The 20,763-nt window shown below is 40.2% G+C and overlaps 2 protein-coding genes across 2 annotated transcripts in view; one reads left to right on the top strand and one right to left on the bottom strand.

The window, feature by feature from the left end:
• Nucleotides 1-20,763, bottom strand: part of LOC111870833 (glucosamine-6-phosphate isomerase) — a 119,019-nt gene that overhangs the window by 95,135 nt on the left and 3,121 nt on the right. The window lies entirely within an intron of this gene.
• LOC117282821 (nose resistant to fluoxetine protein 6-like) lies at nt 878-19,712 on the top strand. Its single transcript, XM_033754024.1, has 13 exons — nt 878-914; nt 2,085-2,329; nt 3,716-3,909; nt 4,486-4,550; nt 6,096-6,289; nt 8,198-8,361; nt 9,157-9,325; nt 10,046-10,239; nt 11,967-12,099; nt 13,168-13,357; nt 14,738-14,880; nt 17,534-17,642; nt 19,528-19,712. The coding sequence occupies exons 1-13, from the start codon at nt 878-880 to the stop codon at nt 19,710-19,712; spliced, it is 2,022 nt and encodes a 673-aa protein (XP_033609915.1).

Genomic DNA, 20,763 nt, shown 5'->3' on the forward strand with positions numbered 1-20,763 from the left:
GTGCCATTTCATGGTGACACTTAAAAACTCACTTTTTAATACAGCAAAAATACAATTATTTTGATAACATCGTATCCAGTTTACTTATGGAATTATATGAGCTATACATCAGGCAGAGGCCGATCAGAGTGAAAGCGCGGTCTAAGGGATAAATTGTCGTCGCTCGCATGAACGCTGGGGTAGTAGTTTCGAATCCCACTCAAAGCATGAATGTCTATATGTGCGCTTATTGTGTGTTTGTGTGTCCTGTGTGTAGTTAGCGGCCTCGTGATGGGCTGATCACTCGTCCATGGAGTCCTACCACCTGTGTAATAAAAATCAGGGATCCAAAGAAGAGGTCAGGGCCCAACAAAGGGCAATAGAGAAAATGAAGAGTGGATGAACAAATAAGTGAATACATTATTCAGAAGTTTTCTGATACAACTGCAGAAACTGATAAGATAACATTATGCGTATAAACTGCACTGAGCTTAACAAGCGAACATTCTTACAAACGACTTACTTTTCATCTTCAAACATTAGACTCATCCATTCCTTAATTAAAAATGTGACGAGCATTTAGCTCGATGCTGAAGAATATTCCGATAAGATTTTGCTAAAAATGAGACAAAATACCATTTAAGTTGCGAAAGTTTCTTCAGATGTGTTTTGTATTCTCACAGAGACAACCTGGGCTACAACAATGCTGCGAATGTTATTACCTTATGTATTAATATTTATATCTGTTTTGGGAACTTACAACAGTGCCGAGTTAGAACACGACCATAAATGGAAAGATGTCTTACCTTATTTAAATATTAAGAACTTTCAAGAAACTAGATCTTCTGTGTTGGCGACTACCAACAATACCATCTGCGCACAACATTTTCAGGTCTACATGGACCAGATCACTACCAGCTACTGGGCGATGCTGAGTAAGTATATTTATTGTTAGTATCTTAATATATTGGTACATATATACGCCGTGAAGTCTGTCAAGAAAAATAACACGCCATGCTGAGTAAGTATATTTATTGTTAGTATCTGAATATACTGGCACATATATACGCCGTGAAGTCTGTAAATTCCTAAATGTAATATACAATTCCAAACGAAAATCAGACTCGTAGCAGAGTATGAATTTGATGTTCTCCTAGAGGCAAGCAGACGTATTGCGGCTGCAGTTATCTCAGATGTGATGCAGTGTAGTCCGGTAGATCTTTATGTTATTTTTCGAAGGCATATCCTACGTCCTTCTTCATGGTTTAACGTTGAAGAAGGAGGCACCAGCTTCCTGAAATACTTCTGTACTGGTCTATCAAATTACATGCGTCAAATTCCATAAAACGAAACAACTCCAGGGAGCTAAGCCTTTCGTAAGAAGCTGGCATTTGTGCAGCTACTAAAAAATATCTTAACATTTTATGGAACCCAAAAATTCATTACAGTGTTCAAAAGAACCCTCCACTGCTCCCTATCCTGGATCAGAACAAACGAGTCTATACCACCCTAATCTATCTCTCTGAAATTCATTTTAATATTATCCATTCACCGACGTCTTGGTCTTCCTATTGACATTTTTCCTTCTGGTTCTCTCACTAACATCCTATTAGCATTCCTGTTCGCTCCCATTCGTGCTACATTCCCTGCCCATCTCATTCTCGTTAACTTTATCATTCTAATTATACTTGGAGAGGAATGGAGAGGAGTGTACAAGTTATGAAGCTCCTTATTATGGAGTTATCTACAACTTCATCTCTCTTCGGTCAAAATATTTCCTCTGCTTTCCTAACTAATTACAACGGCATGAAGACGTATGGGTGAGTGCGTACATAAATCCACGTATTCTTGATCTCTGCATTATTTGGAGGTGAGCGGTCAGCTTCACGTACCGGCCGCTTTATCACCTGAGAAATACTCCATGGTATCCATCGGATAAAATGCCGTGTGGGCTCCAGTACCAGTCTCTACGACATGTAGAGAAGACATACCTTGCTTCTCTTGGGACTCAAACTCCGACGCCTTGGCCGTCCAGTCCATATCCAGTCGCTATGCCGACTCCCGTGAAGTAAGGTGTGTATTCTGAATTCTTGTTCTGCCTGCAGTGTTTGACTCCTCGACTAAGTTTCCGGAGAGTGTGCTGATGGGGCAGTCGGTGTTCCTCGGGAATTTCGACGAGTGCATCGAAGTGGAGCACGTGAACACTGGCGTCGGGGTGTTCAGTGGCCAGCATTGTCTCGCCGAATTTCGGCAGAAACCAGACTCAGTCCAGAAATTAAGCCCGCAAAACTTGCCACATGTGGAAAGCCTCAGAATAAGAGCTCCTAATGTGAGAGGCAACGACAGAACTGTGAGTGACCTGTTAGAATAAATTCAACATTAAACAAGATCTTTTACGTACATACGTTACCAAAAGCAGTTGTTTGCCTGTTGTAACACCCTATATTTGTCATATTCATAAGAAAGAAAAGCATGAAAAAATCTTACATTCACATACAAAACACTGCGCCTTATTTTATCAATGATTTTTAGGATTATTATATTGTTTCTACAGCATAATTATAATTCCTCGAATCACATTCTTCGTTTCTGAATCCCAACTCACTGCGCTCTATTTCGATGACGAATAATCTACGTATAATTACGTTGGAATTACATTTTATTCTACCAGCATATATATATATATATTATATTTTTCTTAACGCGATGCACATATTTCAATGATTATTTGAAAATATGAAAAATAAGACATTCTGTAGAAAGGTATGCTATCTGTTTCATCATATTATTACAGAAATTATTACAAATCAATAAAATGATCAGCAATCTGTGACAAATAATATATATTACTTTGTTTCTATATAACCAACAGCAGAAAACAAAATTTTAAATACTCTTGAGCGATTCACTTATTACCTATAAGTGAAGAGGCAAAGCAAGATGCTTTTGACCCGCAAACTGGATATTTAATTGAGATTTTCCTCGTTATATCCCAGGATATTCCAAGATACTGGCTGAAAATACAAGTGGGTCATGGTAGATTCGTCACAAACTTCATCTTTCTGTCATTAAAATTAAATAAAGCATTAATAAATAACCTTTTACTTGATTATATTTTAAGAACTTCATTAAATCTCGTTAATATATATTAGCAAGATTTAATGAAGTAGACCTATATCAAAATCGAACAATTATTAGGAATTCGGTTACGTAGTAAGGCTTGATTCTTAATGTTTAATCTGAGACCTGACAATAACATTTTCTGAAGGTTCCGAAAATTTTGCTGGCAACTTATAAATATTATGTGATCTGTCGATGCAACAGGATACGTAAATGTAATATTAAATAATATTTATGTTGATGTCTTGTCACCAGAATGCGGGGAAAGATATTAAGTTAAGGATTACTCATAGATCCTTCGAGAATGAGGCAAAGTTAAATAGAACGCTTGATAGAGAAAAAGTATGTATATAGATTTTTGGTGGTAAAGCAGTAAAGAAAGAGACCAGTAGCAGACCTGGATGTAGATAAGAAGATAATATTAAAATGGGTATTAAATAGGATATGGTGGTACGAACTGGATTCATCTGGCTTACGATGGAGTTTAGTGGGAGGCTTTTGTAAACGGGTAACGAATATTCATGCAAAAAAGTTGTGAAATTTTTGAGTAGCTGAGCGACTGTTGGCTTCGCAAGAAGGATTCGGCCCCACTGACGCAGAAATTCTCAACTTGCAGGTCGCTTTTGATTTATCTGACTTGAGCCTCACGCTGTCCTACTGTATTCCATCAACATGCAGCGCGAAGGATTTTGAAGGCATCTTCAATTCATACCTACAAGATATGAATCTCCCTCTAATGACATCAGTAGCTGAGGAGTACTGCCAAACTAATGAGGGAAAATCGCTCGCTACCGAAGACTGGATAACCGTGTAAGTTTCCGCTTATTCATTTCGTTAATATTTAACTCGAATATGATTTGTGGCGAAGGTCTGTAATACGAGGAAGAGTAAGTAAACAAGACACAAATTGATATGGAAAGTAAAATATATGTTATTCGCAACTGGGAACGAAACGTTTATTTATCGATATATCCTCCACCATTACTGATACACTTGTGTCATCTCTTTACCAGTGCGTCGAACCCCGCAGACTATAAGCCTTTTAACTCTTTTCCATGTCACTTCCGCAACTCCGTTTCAACTTAGAGACGGTCACCATTTTGACTACAGAAACCAGCCTTTGAACATGCGCATGAACGTCTGCTACTTATGGTGTCATGAAGCTGGACAGTGCCGCTACTTTGTGATACACGTAGAAAACCAATTACGATCATTATAACTGTTTTACTTTCATTTGTGACCTATTTACTGTCTCTCCCTGGTATATTAATGAGTTATGAATTGCACACCGAGCAGTAACAGTTCAACAAATTTTGTCATTTTATTGCCTTTAGACCGCATACGAATTTATTCTCTTAAGTTACACGGGTTTGCCTTCTGTTGCAGCGGTATTCTTGCTGCCTTTTTACTGCTGATCGTCTCAAACACTGCGTATGACCTCATAGGCAAAGGTGAGATACTTTGTTAAGATTTCAGTTTACTCCATAATTAATTAATTTTATTAAGAAACTTAAGTAATTTTATTACAATTATTTACTTTTCCTCATGTGGAATTATATGTATGTATGACTGAAACATTAGGCAGGTTTATCTGAAAGGTCTGTTCTAAGCCATCTATTTTCCGGCGCAAGAAACAATTATAAGCAGACATGTTACGAAACACCTAACTCCTTGAAGCTTAGTCCTTCTTAGAAGCCAACAGTTGCTTAAGAAATAACCAGCGTTTTAACAGAATTTGAGTGTTCATAACCGTGTTCACAACTGCCTGCCACTAGCCCCTATACTGAGCCAGATTAATGCAGTCCACGCCCTTCCAAACTACACCTCTAAGATTTATTTTCGTATTATCATCCCATCCGCATTTAGATCTTCCCGGTGTTCCCTTTCCTTTCGATTTCCATACCTAAACTTCGTATGAGCACGCGCGAAGTGGCCACACAGTGTGTGTTCAGTGATGCAGATTCACATAAAACATTCAAGAACCAATCGCCTACTTTCCTTTGATACGACACGGACCTCATAAGAAACAATGCCTATAACAATTCTTTGTTGCCGCTGGAACATCTTCATGGAGCTGGTACCTAGCAACTGTAGGGAGATACACAGACAGACCCACAGATATACGTGTCCAACAATTGTTCCATTTTTGCGTGTATTCGTTGCCGCGGGATTTACCGCGCCGTTGCTTAGCAAAAATATGAGGGGTACACATAGAGACACAGAGAATAATGGGAGGGATTTATGAAGTGCGCCGTTGAGATGGGCTCAGATGCCACGACATACATACCACGTTCCACAGAGATTGGTTCAAGCATTACAATTTTAGTAGAGGAGATTCACAGAAAAACAGACGGAATGGAGATAGCATTAGCCTCAATTAATATTTTCGAAAAAGGGAAAGTAGGCTAAAAGCAACCAATTATAATACATTGTGCAGTATACTAGATACGTGTATATTACACACCAATGGATCTACTCAGTTTAAGTGAAAAACATGCGCTAAGTACAGGACAGAATAATTTTAACTAGAAACCGGACCATACGATGGCACAAATGTGCCGAAACATGTCTCCCTAAATAGCGAACTGCACCTTTTGGAAATGGTGTTGTGTTGACAGGAATATAACAGATGTCTATAATGAACAGAATGCGCCCAACCTTTCAGGTGCCAGCAAGGCGCACATACATACAGACGGAAGACATCCAAGCAAGAAACCAATTATTTCGTATTCAGGGTATCTGAAAACTTGTAAATTCGTCAAAATCCGGTGTGCGTTTCTTTGCACCATCACAATGCTTTCTCAGGACACACATACGAGAATAAAAACACTAAGCACAAATAACGCGAACCAATCACCTGTACGCGTGGAAGCCTGCAGCCATCTCTCGGAATCTCGTGTAAATTAAATATGCTTTAGGAAATGTCCAGCATAATACTGATAGAGTGAAACAGTGACACAGAAATGCTAGAATCATCGTGGCTGATTTAATTGCAGGGCAGAAGAAGGAACTGCTGCTGGCATTCTCTGTATATAGCAATGGCAAGAAGTTGCTGAGTACGAAATCTTCTGGGGACACTCTTCAAGCTGTTCACGGTATCAGGTTTATTACGATATGCTGGGTCATTCTGGGTCACCGATACAAGGAGGACAGTGAAGCTCCAAATATCAGTCTTAGCAAGTCTTTTGATGTAAGTAACCAAAATTTCGAATCAGAGAGGTAATTTAGATGGAGTTTCCTCCCAACTTGCCTGCCTTCCCTTTACATTAACATTTATATATTATTTAATTCTGCCTATCATTTCGCTTCTCTGCCATCGTTCCTTGATTTTTTTATTCGTGTTGCTGGGTTCAGAGGAATGCAATGTAGATACTGCGTCTAACAAGGAAATGGTCCGATCCGACATGTCGAAACCTGCCCTGATTTTTTTTTTTCACTCACTGCAAGAGTACACACACCAAAATCCACTGTCAAAATTTTAGCTGCTAATACGCACTGCAAGAATTTTTTAAAATTTGCTGAACATGGCCAATATTATAGCCTGCCAGACCATTGGAGAAATGTCCACCTCTAGCAGAGCAGAGCAGTACGCAACACGCAACACGGCTGACTCACAGCCTAGGCTTCCGGTGCATTGGTAGAGAGATAACACGGCACAAATGCATCGTAATCTGACAAGTACACAGCTGAGGTTGTACAAACCTCTGGTACAAGCGGTTCCGCGTACACAAAAAATGAGTAATTTCGGCAATTTTTAAAAAATACTTGCAGTACGTATTAGCAGCTAAAATTTTGACAGAGGATTTTGTTATGTGTACTCTGGCAGTGAAAAAAAAAGTCAGGGCAAGTTTCGACATGTCGGATCGGACCATTCCCTTGTAAGACAGTTTTGATGGTACGACATACAATATGCGGACAACCTTACGGAAGAAAAATTCCCTGTGTCCAAAAACAATGATGTATGGTGATTTTGGCTTCCATTGAATACCAATGAGAAGAGAATGTGGTACATTTGTAATGATGACATCACGATTTACGTCACTACCTGATGATGTAATATCAAAGATATTTTACACACAGTTGAGGATAGAGTAGAATTTATCTAAACATCTCTGACGGCATGTCATATTCACATGGAATAAAGTAATGTGTGTTTAACTGCGTTTCTGGTATATCGGTTTTGGTTAAAGTTTCTTTAACTGGCGGCTTACTTGACCTCATATGACACGTGTTCATACTTTCGTTGATCCGGGTGTAAAAGCAAAACAGATTGTGATGCGTGTACCTTTACAGAACATATTAACTAACACTTGGCAGGTTTAGTTATTTTACAATGAATTTATACACGTAATTATGCATCTCATCAGCATAGTTTACTTAACATTTTGTTAAAAGAGCATGTCTCTTCATAATGCTCGGGAATTTATGTCAAATCATTATTACCAACAAAAAAAAATAATACATCGATTTCGATGAGGTCATTAATTGCTTTTCAATTGACCTAATCCATCCAGCCGCACTATGGCCCTGGGATGGACTCTGTCTCTAACAGAAATGAGTAGCAGGAATCTTCCCGGGGGTAAATGGCTGCAGGCGCGTAAGGCTAACAACCTCACCACCATCTGTGAGCCAATTGTCTAGAAAATGTGTGAGCCTTGTCGTCTCACAACCCTATGGGCCTCTACGGCATGTTAGAGTGATAGCTTTACATTTTTACTTCATTAAATTCAAATCGGCTGTTCTGTTTTTCTTTTATTTATAATTGACTTAATTACTTTGTCAGTGACTCAGAGTAGAGGGTCCAATGTTTTGAAAGTAGTGAATAAATTATTCTATTTATAAATTTACGTGCTGTAAATCTACGACACGGGACATACGACTTAAGACCCTCCCGGAGGACTTATTCCCTGAAATTTTCCGCCCTTAAAAATTCCACGACCTCCGCCGGGTTTGAACTCGCGTACCTTGAGTCATGAGGTGGGAACATTACCCCTAGAGTACGGAATCCGCTTTGAAGAACAGTATGTGTGTGTCAGTAGGAGGGACTCATTGCACGGATTTCAGAGCGTCAGTAAATATTGTTTGTAATTACTTGCAGTTCTTAACGAATCCTGGTCGTCTGTATATCACTAATTCAACCCTTTCAGTGGACACATTTTTTGTACTGAGTGGATTGTTGCTCGGTTATATATTTCTGAAACAAATGAAGCATAAGACATCTGGTTTCAACATCCCAATGTTCTACGTCCATCGGTATATCAGGTGAGTTTTCTTAGACATATCCCTTGTCATATCTTCACTTTCACTTTGAGGGCAGCCACTTGTGGTCTGTCACAAATTTGAGAATAAGCGAGTGTTGAACTGGTGAGCTTTTATGGAGCTCAAAACTTCCACAGTCTCTTGTAGCACTGAATGCATTTTTGGTTCCAAGTCACGTGATAATAAATCCACCCAGCGAATGATACAATGTATAAAATTCACATGGGGAGCAATTTGTCTTACTTCATGTTGAAAACTGGTTTGTGTCCTGTCTGTAAGTGCCGAACCAGTTTGCGCAAAAATCTTGTGTTGAGAAAGAGTAATTCGCGGATTGATAGCAGATATACAGAAGAGTTTCAGAAGTATAAAGGGATAACTGAATCATGTTGGAAGGAAATTTTACTGTAAACTTCAACAGTTGTTTTACTTTGAAAAAGAAATATATGTACAGATATGCCCTAGTCAATGCCCATCCGGCCCTTTTAAACACATTCATAGAAACATCTTATTCTATTACAGCGGTCACATCGCTATTTTTGAACATCTCTCTTCACTTAAATCTTATAATATACTATTATTATTTTGTATATTTACTCCTCTTTTTAAAAATAAATTTATGAATATTGCAATCAGCACGTGCTGCACTCTGACGGTGGTATCACGCAACAACCTTGACATTTTACTGTACAGAGAGATAGGTCTTGCTCTTTTCGCTGTGCACACTGAAGCACTTGAAGCTGGGTCACTGTAGCCAATACCTACGCCTTTTTGTTTAATAAATCAATTGTTGTCTTCCAGATTAACTCCGCCTTACGCGATCGTCATCCTGATAAATGCCACGCTGTACAGATATGTAGGCTCCGGTCCTCTGCTTCCAGCATCTGCCAATCAGATGGCAGAGAACTGTCAGAGCAACTGGTGGACAAATATCATCTACATCAACAATTATTTTGACATGAACCGTACGGTAAGCGCCATCTTTATAAAGGTTGCGTCTGCAATTTAGGTTTCCTGATGGTATCTCAATAATTGTAACGATTATATGACGGGCGGGACGACCGAGTGAACGAGATTCGTTTCCCAGCAGAAGCAGAGATTTTTCATTTATTCACACTGCGCCTTTTGATCCATCCAGACTCCTATTCAACGGGTATTGGANATTCAACGGCTACTGGACTCTTTCCTGGGGGGCGAAGGGGCTAAAGCATGAAACTGGCAACTCACCTACATCTAGTGCTGAAGAAAATGCATGGAACTTTGCCTCCACTCCTTTAAAGTCTGTTTGGTGAGGTGACTAAGTAAAGGGACACATTTACCTTATGTATGATTCGAGGTTCTCACATGGGTGTTATGAAGCATTTTATTTTCTGTGATATAACCAACTACATGGTGTGGAATGAGAACTGGCAGGGGAAACCGAAGTACTCGGAGAAAACCTGTCCCAGTGACACTTTGTCCACCGCTAATTCTACATGACCAGACCCGGACCGCCGCGGTTTGAACCCGGCGACTAACCACTTAAGCTACGGTAAGGCCGTAATATTGAACTTACTGTTATATGGGATGTGTCGACGTGTAATCTGGTGGGAAACTATGGTACTAATATTCCGGAGGAAACTGCTCCCTGCAACGTTTGGGTAAAACCTGAAGACTGTAATTTTAATAACGAAAACCTGTTTTCTTACAGTGCGTGCCTCAGTCCTGGTACCTCTCCGTGGACATGCAGTTGTTCCTGCTGTCTCCAATAGTGCTCTACCCACTGTGGAAATGGCCTCGAAAGTGGAATTTTCTTTTGTTAGGAACTCTCGCTATAGCCGGAGTTGTTTCGCCATTTACAATTTCATATGTCGAAGAGGTCTCGGCCACTTTCTTTGTGGAAAAGTAAGTGTAATTTGTATTTTACCTGAATACGAATGCCACACATTTTCTGGGTACCAGAACCAGATTTACTGGGCTGGAGTGGGGGATTAAATTATGGAGGCCCCTATCAGGAACCATAAATTTATTTCTTTTATTATCGCAACTAAAAATACATAGAAACTCTCCGTCCTTTCAGAGAACAAAATATCCAAGTAAACTTTTTGGATTATACTAGTATTTCTGCGGTGTGGAGAACCCACGGTAGCCCTCCATCTTGTTTCTTTCTAATTCGGCTCTGGACGTTGTACTTTATTTAGTAATATAAACAAATGAAGGTGTATTTAATGATAAGTGTGAATACTACTATTAGCATAATTTACCTGCCGCTTTCACTATTATCTGCTGAAGCCATGTCCTCTTGTTTTCGCTACCACTACTATTTACAATTACCCGCTGAGTCTACTACCTGCTGCTACTTGCTACTACCTCTCACTTCAGTCTGCTACTACTAGAATACCTACTACGCAGAAATATTCAAGGCCTTAAAACTAAAACAGAAAGGGCATAAAGGATCCCCGTAAGTAGAAGATTAGATCATAAACGTAATCCCATTTTTTATAAAGAACAGAACCACATTTTGAGTCTACGATTTTAAAATATACGTCTACATATTCGTAAACTTGTAGAATTATGAAGTTTTTTTATTGCTAGTGGAGTGGGACTAAGTCCCTTGTATTGCGGCCACTTCTGGCCTATTGTACCAGCCCCAGATGATAGGTGAGGGTGATTGTGAAGCAATTGTTGGAATGAAGATTGGCAAGGTAAACCGAAGTACTCGGAGAATACCTGCCACAGCTCCACTTTGTCCACCACAAATCCCACTTGACCAGACCCGACTGAATAGTGAAGTAAACTCTTGTTATTTTCAGTTAATACTGTTATTATCTAATTAAAGCCGGATAGTTCAGTCGGTAGAGAGACGGCCCGTGTTGGATTCCCGGCAGTGCAATTTTTTCCCCTTCTCCACATCATCCAGGTCGAATATGGGGCCCACACAGCCTCCTATCTAATGGGTACCGTTGGCACTTCCCGGGGTGGGGGGGAGTAAGGCGGCCGGGTGTGAATTTGACCACTCACCCCCATTTAGTGCCGAGATCAAGAATCAACTCCACAGTAGGTCTTTATGAGACAGTGCTTCAATAGTTAAGTACGGGGAGAGTATTAACTTTATTACGTACCAATCTCGCTGTTTTTTTCCCTTGACAGTACAGCCCCAGTGGGGCTAGGCCTACCTCCATGAACTACGTTCACTTCGGTTTTTCTAGATCTTACACATATGGTAGGACTCCTTGGGCGAGTGATCAGCTTGTCGCAAGGCCTCTACCTATAGACAAACCCAGAAAAACGCACACAAACATCCATTCCCTGAGTGCGATTCGAACCCACGATCTCGGCTTCCGAGCGAGCGAAGACAGTGCATGCCTCAGACCGCTCGGCTACCGTGACCGGCACCGATCTCACTGTTACTACTACTAAATCTGATGAAGAACAGAAGATACAAGAAATACGTGTTAATGTTTATGTGAACTTTCAGTAGGGATAATTGAAGGGAATTTGGGAATGCCTGTGGGACGCTTCAGGCATGAACTGTGTACCTTGAAATCAGTTAATGAGGTCCGCAGTTACGTAATACATATTATATACCATGACATAACTATGTATTTATTGAAATATATATTATGTTGCAGACAGATGGCAGCTGGTTTTGAAAAAGCACAGTTGTACTACGCTACGTATTCAAGATTTGGTCCCTGGATCATCGGCGTGATCTTCGGGTACCTTGTGTATGAAGCAAAGAGGAAGGAATTGAAGTTGTCATTGGTAATCCAATACTCTCTGACATTCATTCTATAACACGTAATGGCATGCATGTGTACCGCTTTGCTAGAACGACAAATAACATATTTTATACATCACTTTAATCTGCTGTCATGACAATCACAGTTTTCCCCCTAAACATGTTAACCAGCTGGCTTTGTAATGGAGATTTAGCGTTTTTTGGGGGGTAGGTGCAGATTTCTAAAAAAAGGGGGGGGGTATTTAAAAAGCTTCGTCTTCAAAATTATGTTCATAAAAAAAAGGCTCCCTTTCGAGATCCAGGGGTAAGAGTTGACGACTAACAGAATAACAAAGTAGACGGTGGCATAAAGAAAAGATCAAAATATAAAATTGAAATAATTTTAAGGTTCTTGTGGCAGAAGTCTATGAATTTTAATATCTTATGCGATGTTTTGGAACGTGAAGCGTGACGTCTGGTAGACCGACGTTTCGAAGGAGTCTGTCTCCTCTGTCTCCAGGGTAAAGTGGTTATTTGTTTGTGGTAAATTTCACGACGGCGTCAGTACCTAAGAACCTATAGTGACCGCTGTAAGGCTTAATGGCCAACAAAGAGTTCATTTGCCTGGACGAGTGAAGGAAATATCTGAATCTCTCAGACAGGATATCCGGTATCAAGACCGAGAATCGAACCAAGCATTTTCAGAGTAGAGGATATTCTTCAGACGCCAGAGTTAGAGGGAACATTTTTCTTCGAAAGTTAAGTTTTTGTAAGACTACACGGGGTCACACCTCAGTAGAGAATATCAGTTCATACCTCACGGGATGACGTTAATTTGACACCGCTCCCTTCACTCTGCTCCTAGATACAGTATTTACCCTCCTTCCCCTACATCACTGACTGTCTTTTCCTTCGGCGCTTACTGCCCTACCCTGAAGATGGAGGCAGCACGTTCGTTTGAAATATTTTTACATATTAAGCAAACTGCAGGGCATCATATCCTAGAAGACAGGAATTCTAATAAGAACAGAGAACTAAGGCGAGTCATGATGATGATGACGACGGTTATCTACTTCTTTCTCAAGGCAAATCTTATTTTACTTTCACTGCAGATACAAGTTACTGCTGGCTGGATTCTGAGCATCGTCGCTATGCTGGCATCCCTCGACGGAATTTATTCGTTTTACCAGCCCGACGCTGATAAAACCCTATTGGAGTCTGCCTTTTACAATGGTCTCTTCCGAAACGTCTGGGCTTTTGGTGTTGGTGTGACGATCTTCTTGTGTGTGACCGGTTATGGAGGTAAAGTACCATAAGTTGTCGATAGAGAGCAGCATAAAGGCGTTTAACAAGCTGCAGCTTAACAATGGTTATCCAAGTTACTTCACCCCCGCCCCCAGGAGCAGCGCAATAATCCTGAGCAGGCAGCGCATTATCATATCCTAAGGGTAATTTCCAATGTTAGTATCTCATCTGGCACTTGGCTGCTTACAGAGAAAGGACGTTAAGGATTTTGAGGGGTGAATAAAACACGATGGAGAAAATTTTATAGTGAGAGGTTTCGGAATATATTCTCGTAGTATGTGTGTGACTATAGACGGGGTTTTGGATTGGTAATTGAATTTACTGTCTACTTACAGGTCATAACTACAAATAACTATAACACGATCTCTGATTTCCACTCTTTACAAATCACTGCATGCTAAGTCTTTAGTAGCCTGTTGTCTCTTCATAAGATGTTTCCTAGGAACGTCTTCTAACAATGGCTGTTCCTCTACAGTGGTTTTATTAGCTGTTTCCTTGTAACGGATGTTAACAATTGTTATTCATCTATTTCCATACTAAGCCCCGAACGGAACTGACTGCCAACTATCAACTGAACTGGTTGCTCCAAATCTCTTGTTTTTAACTCCTCGGCAATGACCGCGCAGGCAACACCATTTATTTTTATATGCTAATCATTTTTGGTTACCGTTGGAACGTGTTACCGAGCCAGTGTCCAGAAACTGGTCTGGTATGATAGTACATCTCACGACCGTTGCCTAGCAACTGGTATACATGCTAAAACATGTCCTCTTAGCTAAACATTAAAGCGAGATGAACTCAGTACTGAGGCGAATAAGGCATATGGCATGCGTTTGGGAGAACGGAAAATCATACAAAGTTTAGTCGAAAATACTGATTGAAAAAGACTACTTGGGAAACACAGACATAGATGGGAGGACGATATCAATATTAACCCTAATCAAATGTAGTGTGGGTGTGTAATGTGGGTTTTCGTGGCTTAGGATAGGGCGACGTGCTTTCATGGACAGGTGAAAGAACTTTTTTTTTTGAGGGGGGCGGTGTTTCTCTTCAGTTAACTGTTAACTTGTCATGGAGATTTTTCTATGGAGTTCATTATTAAAAGAAAGTAATTTTGTGGGTTATCTAACAGTGATATCTGTATGTCGGATAATACAGCATCGAATGGTAGGGTGAATGGTGAATTAATAACTGAAAAAAAACAACATGGAAAATCACGGAAATATCAAGTCGGAACAGCCAGTGTCCAAGCAGAGATTCTGACCCATGAACGGTGGAATAAAATTTCAGATTGTTGCCGCTAGTCTAACCCGTTTATTTGAGGTACCGAACAGATCTCATCTCACCCAGAGATTAAGAAGTACCTTCCGATTTCAGGACCTGTCAACACGCTGCTCTCTTGGAGGGTAATTACACCACTTAGTCGCCTGACATACTGCGTGTACCTGACACATCTGAACTATCAGATCGTGGAGTCACGTTCTGCAAGAACTCCCATCTATCTCGCTGATTTAACTGAGGTAAACTTTGCATAAAACATTTTTTAGTCTACGACATAACTTGATAAGGTTACCTTGAGGTAGAAAAGTCTTTATGTACAATTACATCTCAGGTATACTCCATCCACTATAGGAACAAGGGCACGTCGTCATCTGTTGCTGACGTATACAATTACGTCATCATTAGAGAGTTATTGGGTTCTATTTTCAATATGCTTGCAGTGTTTGTACAATTGCGGGAAATTCAGATATACATTTACAAATTTTCTTTACGTCAAGTTGCCTATGCAATGTATGACGTACCTGGTTCTTAGAGCAGATTCTGATTCTCACTGGTTTAAATTTCAAGGAATTGTTACCAACCTTCCCGAAATCTGTTGACATATTTATATATCTGCATGGCATCTATACGCAATGCATTTCAGCGAAGAAACCCTCATAAAGCCTCCTGGTATAAATAATCCTGTTTGTAAGAAAAATATAATATATACCATTTACATTAATTTCTATTAAAAAGAAAGCACGTTCAAATATTTGTTATTGTGGCAGCAACATGGCCGAAGACTATCAGCTCATTACCAGCCTCACGCTGAGGGTATACACGTATACTTGGGGGAGCCAGCAAATAGGTCGCGAATGGATATAAACCCCAAAATATGTGATATTTGAACCCGGCAAGAATACATTTATTTCGCGATATATCCTTCACAAACACTGATACACTTATAACATCACAACTATATCAAGGTCAGTGCCTGGTTTTGGCACTGCTACATGTTTCGGCTATTAATAACCATCATCAGGAAAATACATGGCTAACATATATACACCCTTGAACTGCAGTATTAATAAAACTGGATACAATAATATTAATTATATTAAAATACTTTATGTAAAAATACAATAAATTAGGTTATATAAAACAAAAGTTTAGTATAAAACAAGAATAAAATTCTTCGATTGATGCTTTACATCATCGAGTCAGTCGTTGGTTTTGTGATTTTGTTTTGTTCCCATGGACAAATTGGAGTATTCTATATTTTGTGTATAAAAACTGTTATATGAGGCTCGTGATGTAGATGTAGTAATATTAATGTTAATTATTTAGTCGGTGCCTCATCTTACAAATTATTGTGCGTTCTATATGGAATGTAAATGTGATGTAAAGCATCAATTGATGAATTTTATTCTTGTTTTATACTAAACCTTTGTTTCATATAATCTAATTTATTTTATTTCTACGTCAGGTATTTTAATATAATTAATATTACTGTATCCAATTTTATAAATACTGCAGTTCAATGGTGTATATATGTTAGCCATGTATTTGCCTGATGATGGTTATTAATAGACGAAACATGTAGCAGAGCCAAAACAAGGCACCGACCTTGATATAGTTGTGTTGTGACGGTCTTAATAAAGAAGTTATATATTTTAACACAGCAGCATGCATGAAATGAAAACCGATAAACTTGTCCCATCGCTTTACAAGTGCGTCCAAACCGCAGCATAGAAGAATTTTGGCTGTTATCACAGACAGTTTCGCACCTCCGTTTCGACCCCTTCGTCATTAGCGAAACATTTACGACTAATGTGCAACCGCTTTAACTGACAAACACATCCCACCGTTAGCAGGAAACATTTCTTTACGACTTTCCTTGGAAGCGAGTTCTTTTGCCCACAAGAGATGTACAACAGAACACTGTTCTTCGGTAGCATTCCCACAAGCACGGTCGCCATTTTGACTATCGAAACCATTATTTCAACATGCGCATGCGCGTATGCTACCTAGATTCTCATGAAGTAGGACAATGCTGCTACCTAGTGATACACCTAGAAAGTATATTACATGAATTATAGCAGTTTTGCTTCCATTTGTGACCTATTTACTGACTTTCCCTCGTATTCAGGAAGCTCAGGTTAGAGAGCAACGAAACAAATTCCATCTACAAGCAAAATGCAAACTGAAGATGAGACACAAGGAGAGATTTAAGATTCGTAAGGCTCCATCGGAGTCAGATCTGAGTCATCAGGTAGGAATAACTGAGATTGGGAGGAACACATTTACCTGAAGAAGGCGGTGTATCGCTGTAAGATGTTGGTAACCAACTACCAGTCTGCACGATGTCATAACCCAAATGACAAGTGTGAATTTTAACGGTAGTAAATTGGTCTGATTCTCAGTCTCATCGACAATTTATATTAATTTAGTGTGGGGTTCTTATAGTGATGAATATCTGGAGCACTGCTTTCTGGGATGATATCGTGTAGTCCGGTAGGAATTCAATGGCGTTTCGAAGAAATGTACTGCCTCCATCTTCAGAGTAGAAGATGCTAAGCAAGCAATGAGGAAGAAACAAACAGAAAGCAGGATTTAGCTCAGTGGATAAGCAAATGCACGCCTTCAATTTGCTGCTTACTTTCGGTTTGTTGTTAGTTTAGCGTATATTAGACTCAGCTTCTAACAGGAATGGGCACCAGAAAACTTCCTGGTGGTTAAGGGCGGCCGGTCGGCGCTTAAGCCTGACAAACTCACGGCCATCTGTGAGCCGATTGTCTAGAAAACGTGGGAGCCTCGACGTCTCACAACCCTATGGGTCTCTACGGTCTGTTACAGGGATAGCTTTACCTTATTAATATTTGTTGTGACGCCACTTCATTTCTTGTGTTTCAGTTGCCAACTTTCCTCTCTGACGTCATAATTTCGCTGATACTGGCCGTCATTCTCTGTTTAGGCTTTGAAGCTCCGGCAATAAATCTTGAGAAGCATCTTCTGGGAAGAGGTAAATTGCATATTTTGAAGTAGGCCACGCCCTCTTCCTTTCACTGCCACTTCAATACATAGCGTATTATAATTGTACCGTTTGACGCTATGATTATCTCAGACCCAAAGCATGAGCAAGAAACCTTCTGTGCTTTTCATATTGCCGTCTTCCTTTTCCTACTAGTCTCTCATGTTTTCTTCTTTACTTCATACACTCTCTTCTTCTTCTTTGTCTTATCGTCCTATTATTATCCTCCGCATCCTGTTTTTCTTTCATTGTCCTGACCGCACGACACAAGAGTTCAGCATGTGAACTACTAACAGCGTCGTTAATGCCCGTAGTGTTGCGAGACGTCGAGGCTCCCACACTTTCTCTAATCTATCGGCTCACAGATGGTGGTAAGTTTGTCAGCTTTACGCGCCTGCTACCCTCTACTCCAATTATATTCCTGGTACTAATTTCTCTTAGAGTCTGAGTCAGGGCCATAGTTCGGCTGGGAGGATTAAGTTAATTGAAAAATCCAATGACCTCACCGGAATTCGAACCCGCGACCCTCCGCCCTGTAGCATAGTGTCTCAGCCATCTACGTTATCGTGTGCCCTCCACTGTTTTGCATATATTGACCAATTTTGGAATTATGCTAGAGGACCTCCCTGGGAATACTACAAATATTTGACTTCCCTCAGAAATGTCTGGACACCTACAGAAACCAGTTGTCTGCTTATTGTTCGGAAATTGTTAGTTCTAGCGTAAGAAGGATTCTGAGTCTTATAGAACATCGAGTGGGGAAACGCGGTAGCGTAGTTGGTTGAGGCCCTATTCTACAAGTCGGAATTGTGCGGGTTCGTTTCATAATCAGGCCATTAGATTGTCAAACGATATAATCCTTCGAGCCGCACTATGGCCCTCGCGCCGACTCAGCCTCTAACAGAAACGAACCAGGGCTCCGCCGCGTAAGGCGGACAAACTCACCGTCATCTGTTAGCCGACTGTCTAGAAAATGTGGGAGCCTCGACGTCTCACAACACTATGGGTCTCCACGGTGTTCGAACCCGCGACTTTCCGCTTTGTAGCATAGTGCCTCAGCCATCTACGTTATCGTGTGCCCTCCACTGTTTTGCATATATTGACCAATTTTGGAATGATGCTAGAGGACCTCCCTGGGAATACTATAAATATTTGACTTCCCTCAGAAATGTCTGGACACCTACAGAAACCAGTTGTCTGCTTATTGTTCGGAAATTGTTAGTTCTAGCGTAAGAAGGATTCTGAGTCTTATAGAACATCGAGTGGGGAAACGCGGTAGCGTAGTTGGTTGAGGCCCTATTCTACAGGTCGGAATTGCGCGGGTTCGTTTCATAATGAGGCCATTAGATTGTCAAACGATATAATCCTTCGAGCCGCACTATGGCCCTCGCGCCGACTCAGCCTCTAACAGAAACGAACCAGGGCTCCGGCGCGTAAGGCGGACAAACTCACCGTCATCTGTTAGCCGACTGTCTAGAAAATGTGGGAGCCTCGACGTCTCACAACACTATGGGTCTCCACGGTGTTACAGGGATAGCTTTACCTACAGCTTAGGAATACAGAGATCCCTTGCTTGTTCCATTCGCCTCTATTTGAGATTTTGAGGTACCGTTTTCAAATTTAAACATAAACGGAAATGTTTTAAAATTCGCGAAAGGGGCCATGATTTACATTGAAATGGATCACTTCGTTTCTTTACAAAGCTACTGTCTTATTAAGTTTGTGACACTTCGTAAGTGTACGCTTGCATTTCGGGCTAGCAACGCAGGGAACTTATATTCATTTCTAAAATGGCTACTTCCCTTCAGGGGCTAATTATTACTACAGCTCTTTTACGAAACATCGGTTGAAATATTTATTCTGTTTATTTTTACAGGTAGGAAGACTAAACAAAATATCATTGAAGAAGCGTCCCCACAGAAACAAGAAGGAAGTGACAAGGCATACACAAATAAACTGACGGAAGAGCCAGTCGCTTTAGGGGAAGGAATTCACAACATTACTGAAGTGGTTGTGAAGGACACGCGGGAAGATAGGATGGAACATCAGAATAAGGAATAGGAAGGAAGAGAAGGGGCACGGAAGAGACGCAGCGGAATGCGATACGTGACGAGGACCATGAAGACGGAAGCAGTGTGTTCCTTCGAAATTTCAACTAGACTTCATGGCATAACATCCCATGTAAGACAATATACGTCAAGGCATGTGAGGTTTTATGAACTTCTGGCATGTAATACCACGTGTCCTGGTACATATTTACCTTTCGAATCATCGGTAAATATCTTAGCAGGCTACACGGCGTCAGATCCCGGAAGATTGCAATCTTCACAGTCCCCGCTGTGAGAACCTCAGATCTTAGAAGACATGAGAAATTTTCAGATTCTTACGTTGGTGAATGAAAATTCAATAATTGAATTATTTTAGCAACTTCTACGTTCTATATTTTTCCCTTCTGAATTTTCTTCACTTCCTACAGAAATTGTTCAGCCGCCGGATTTTCAACTCACTTTTAAAAACGTAGAAGGTGCACCGCTGCCTGCAATTAAACATTAATTTTCCTCTCTATACTCAGTATACAGAATGCCCATGGCTTAACTGTGAGCTTTTGGGATCATTTCGAGCTGAAAAGTAGAAATAAACATGGGTCCGATCTACATGAAAATGACATGTATGGGAGATACCCAGTTCGAATCTTGACTGTAATAAAAACTATTGTGACTAAGAGAATAAACATTCTCTTTAGGTTCTTCCAGGGAAAGTAATTATGACTATATCCTGATGCAGATCGGTACATAACCCTTCAAATTCCTGTTTAATTATAATTCAATTAAATTTTGTATTATTTATGCGTTGAGTCAACTGCCGCAAGGCCAATTACATCCGAAAATAGGGGCTAGCTGTATCTATTGGACCCAACTGAGTAGGTTTTACCTGAGGACGGGGACAGAATCCAGACTCCGAAACGTTGTTTTTTGAAAAATAAACAGGACGTTTTTTTTAAATAGACAAGAAGATGGATAATGTAAAAAAAACATAATACTTTTAGCAATATACCATTGTCACAAACTTTTAGATCCTATCTACATTTTTTACATTACTGTAACAGATGCAC

The sequence above is a fragment of the Cryptotermes secundus genome, unplaced genomic scaffold, assembly GCF_002891405.2.
Source record: "Cryptotermes secundus unplaced genomic scaffold, Csec_1.0 scaffold632, whole genome shotgun sequence".
Lineage (NCBI taxonomy): Eukaryota > Metazoa > Arthropoda > Insecta > Blattodea > Kalotermitidae > Cryptotermes > Cryptotermes secundus.

Excerpts from the sequence above, each read along its gene's own strand:
- LOC117282821 (XM_033754024.1), top strand. The coding sequence starts at position 878 with ATGGACCAGATCACTACCAGCTACTGGGCGATGCTGA. Across the intron at positions 915-2,084 it reads CAGCTACTGGGCGATGCTGA|TGTTTGACTCCTCGACTAAG; the intron begins GTAAGTATATTT and ends TTCTGCCTGCAG. Across the intron at positions 14,881-17,533 it reads ATCTCGCTGATTTAACTGAG|TTGCCAACTTTCCTCTCTGA; the intron begins GTAAACTTTGCA and ends CTTGTGTTTCAG.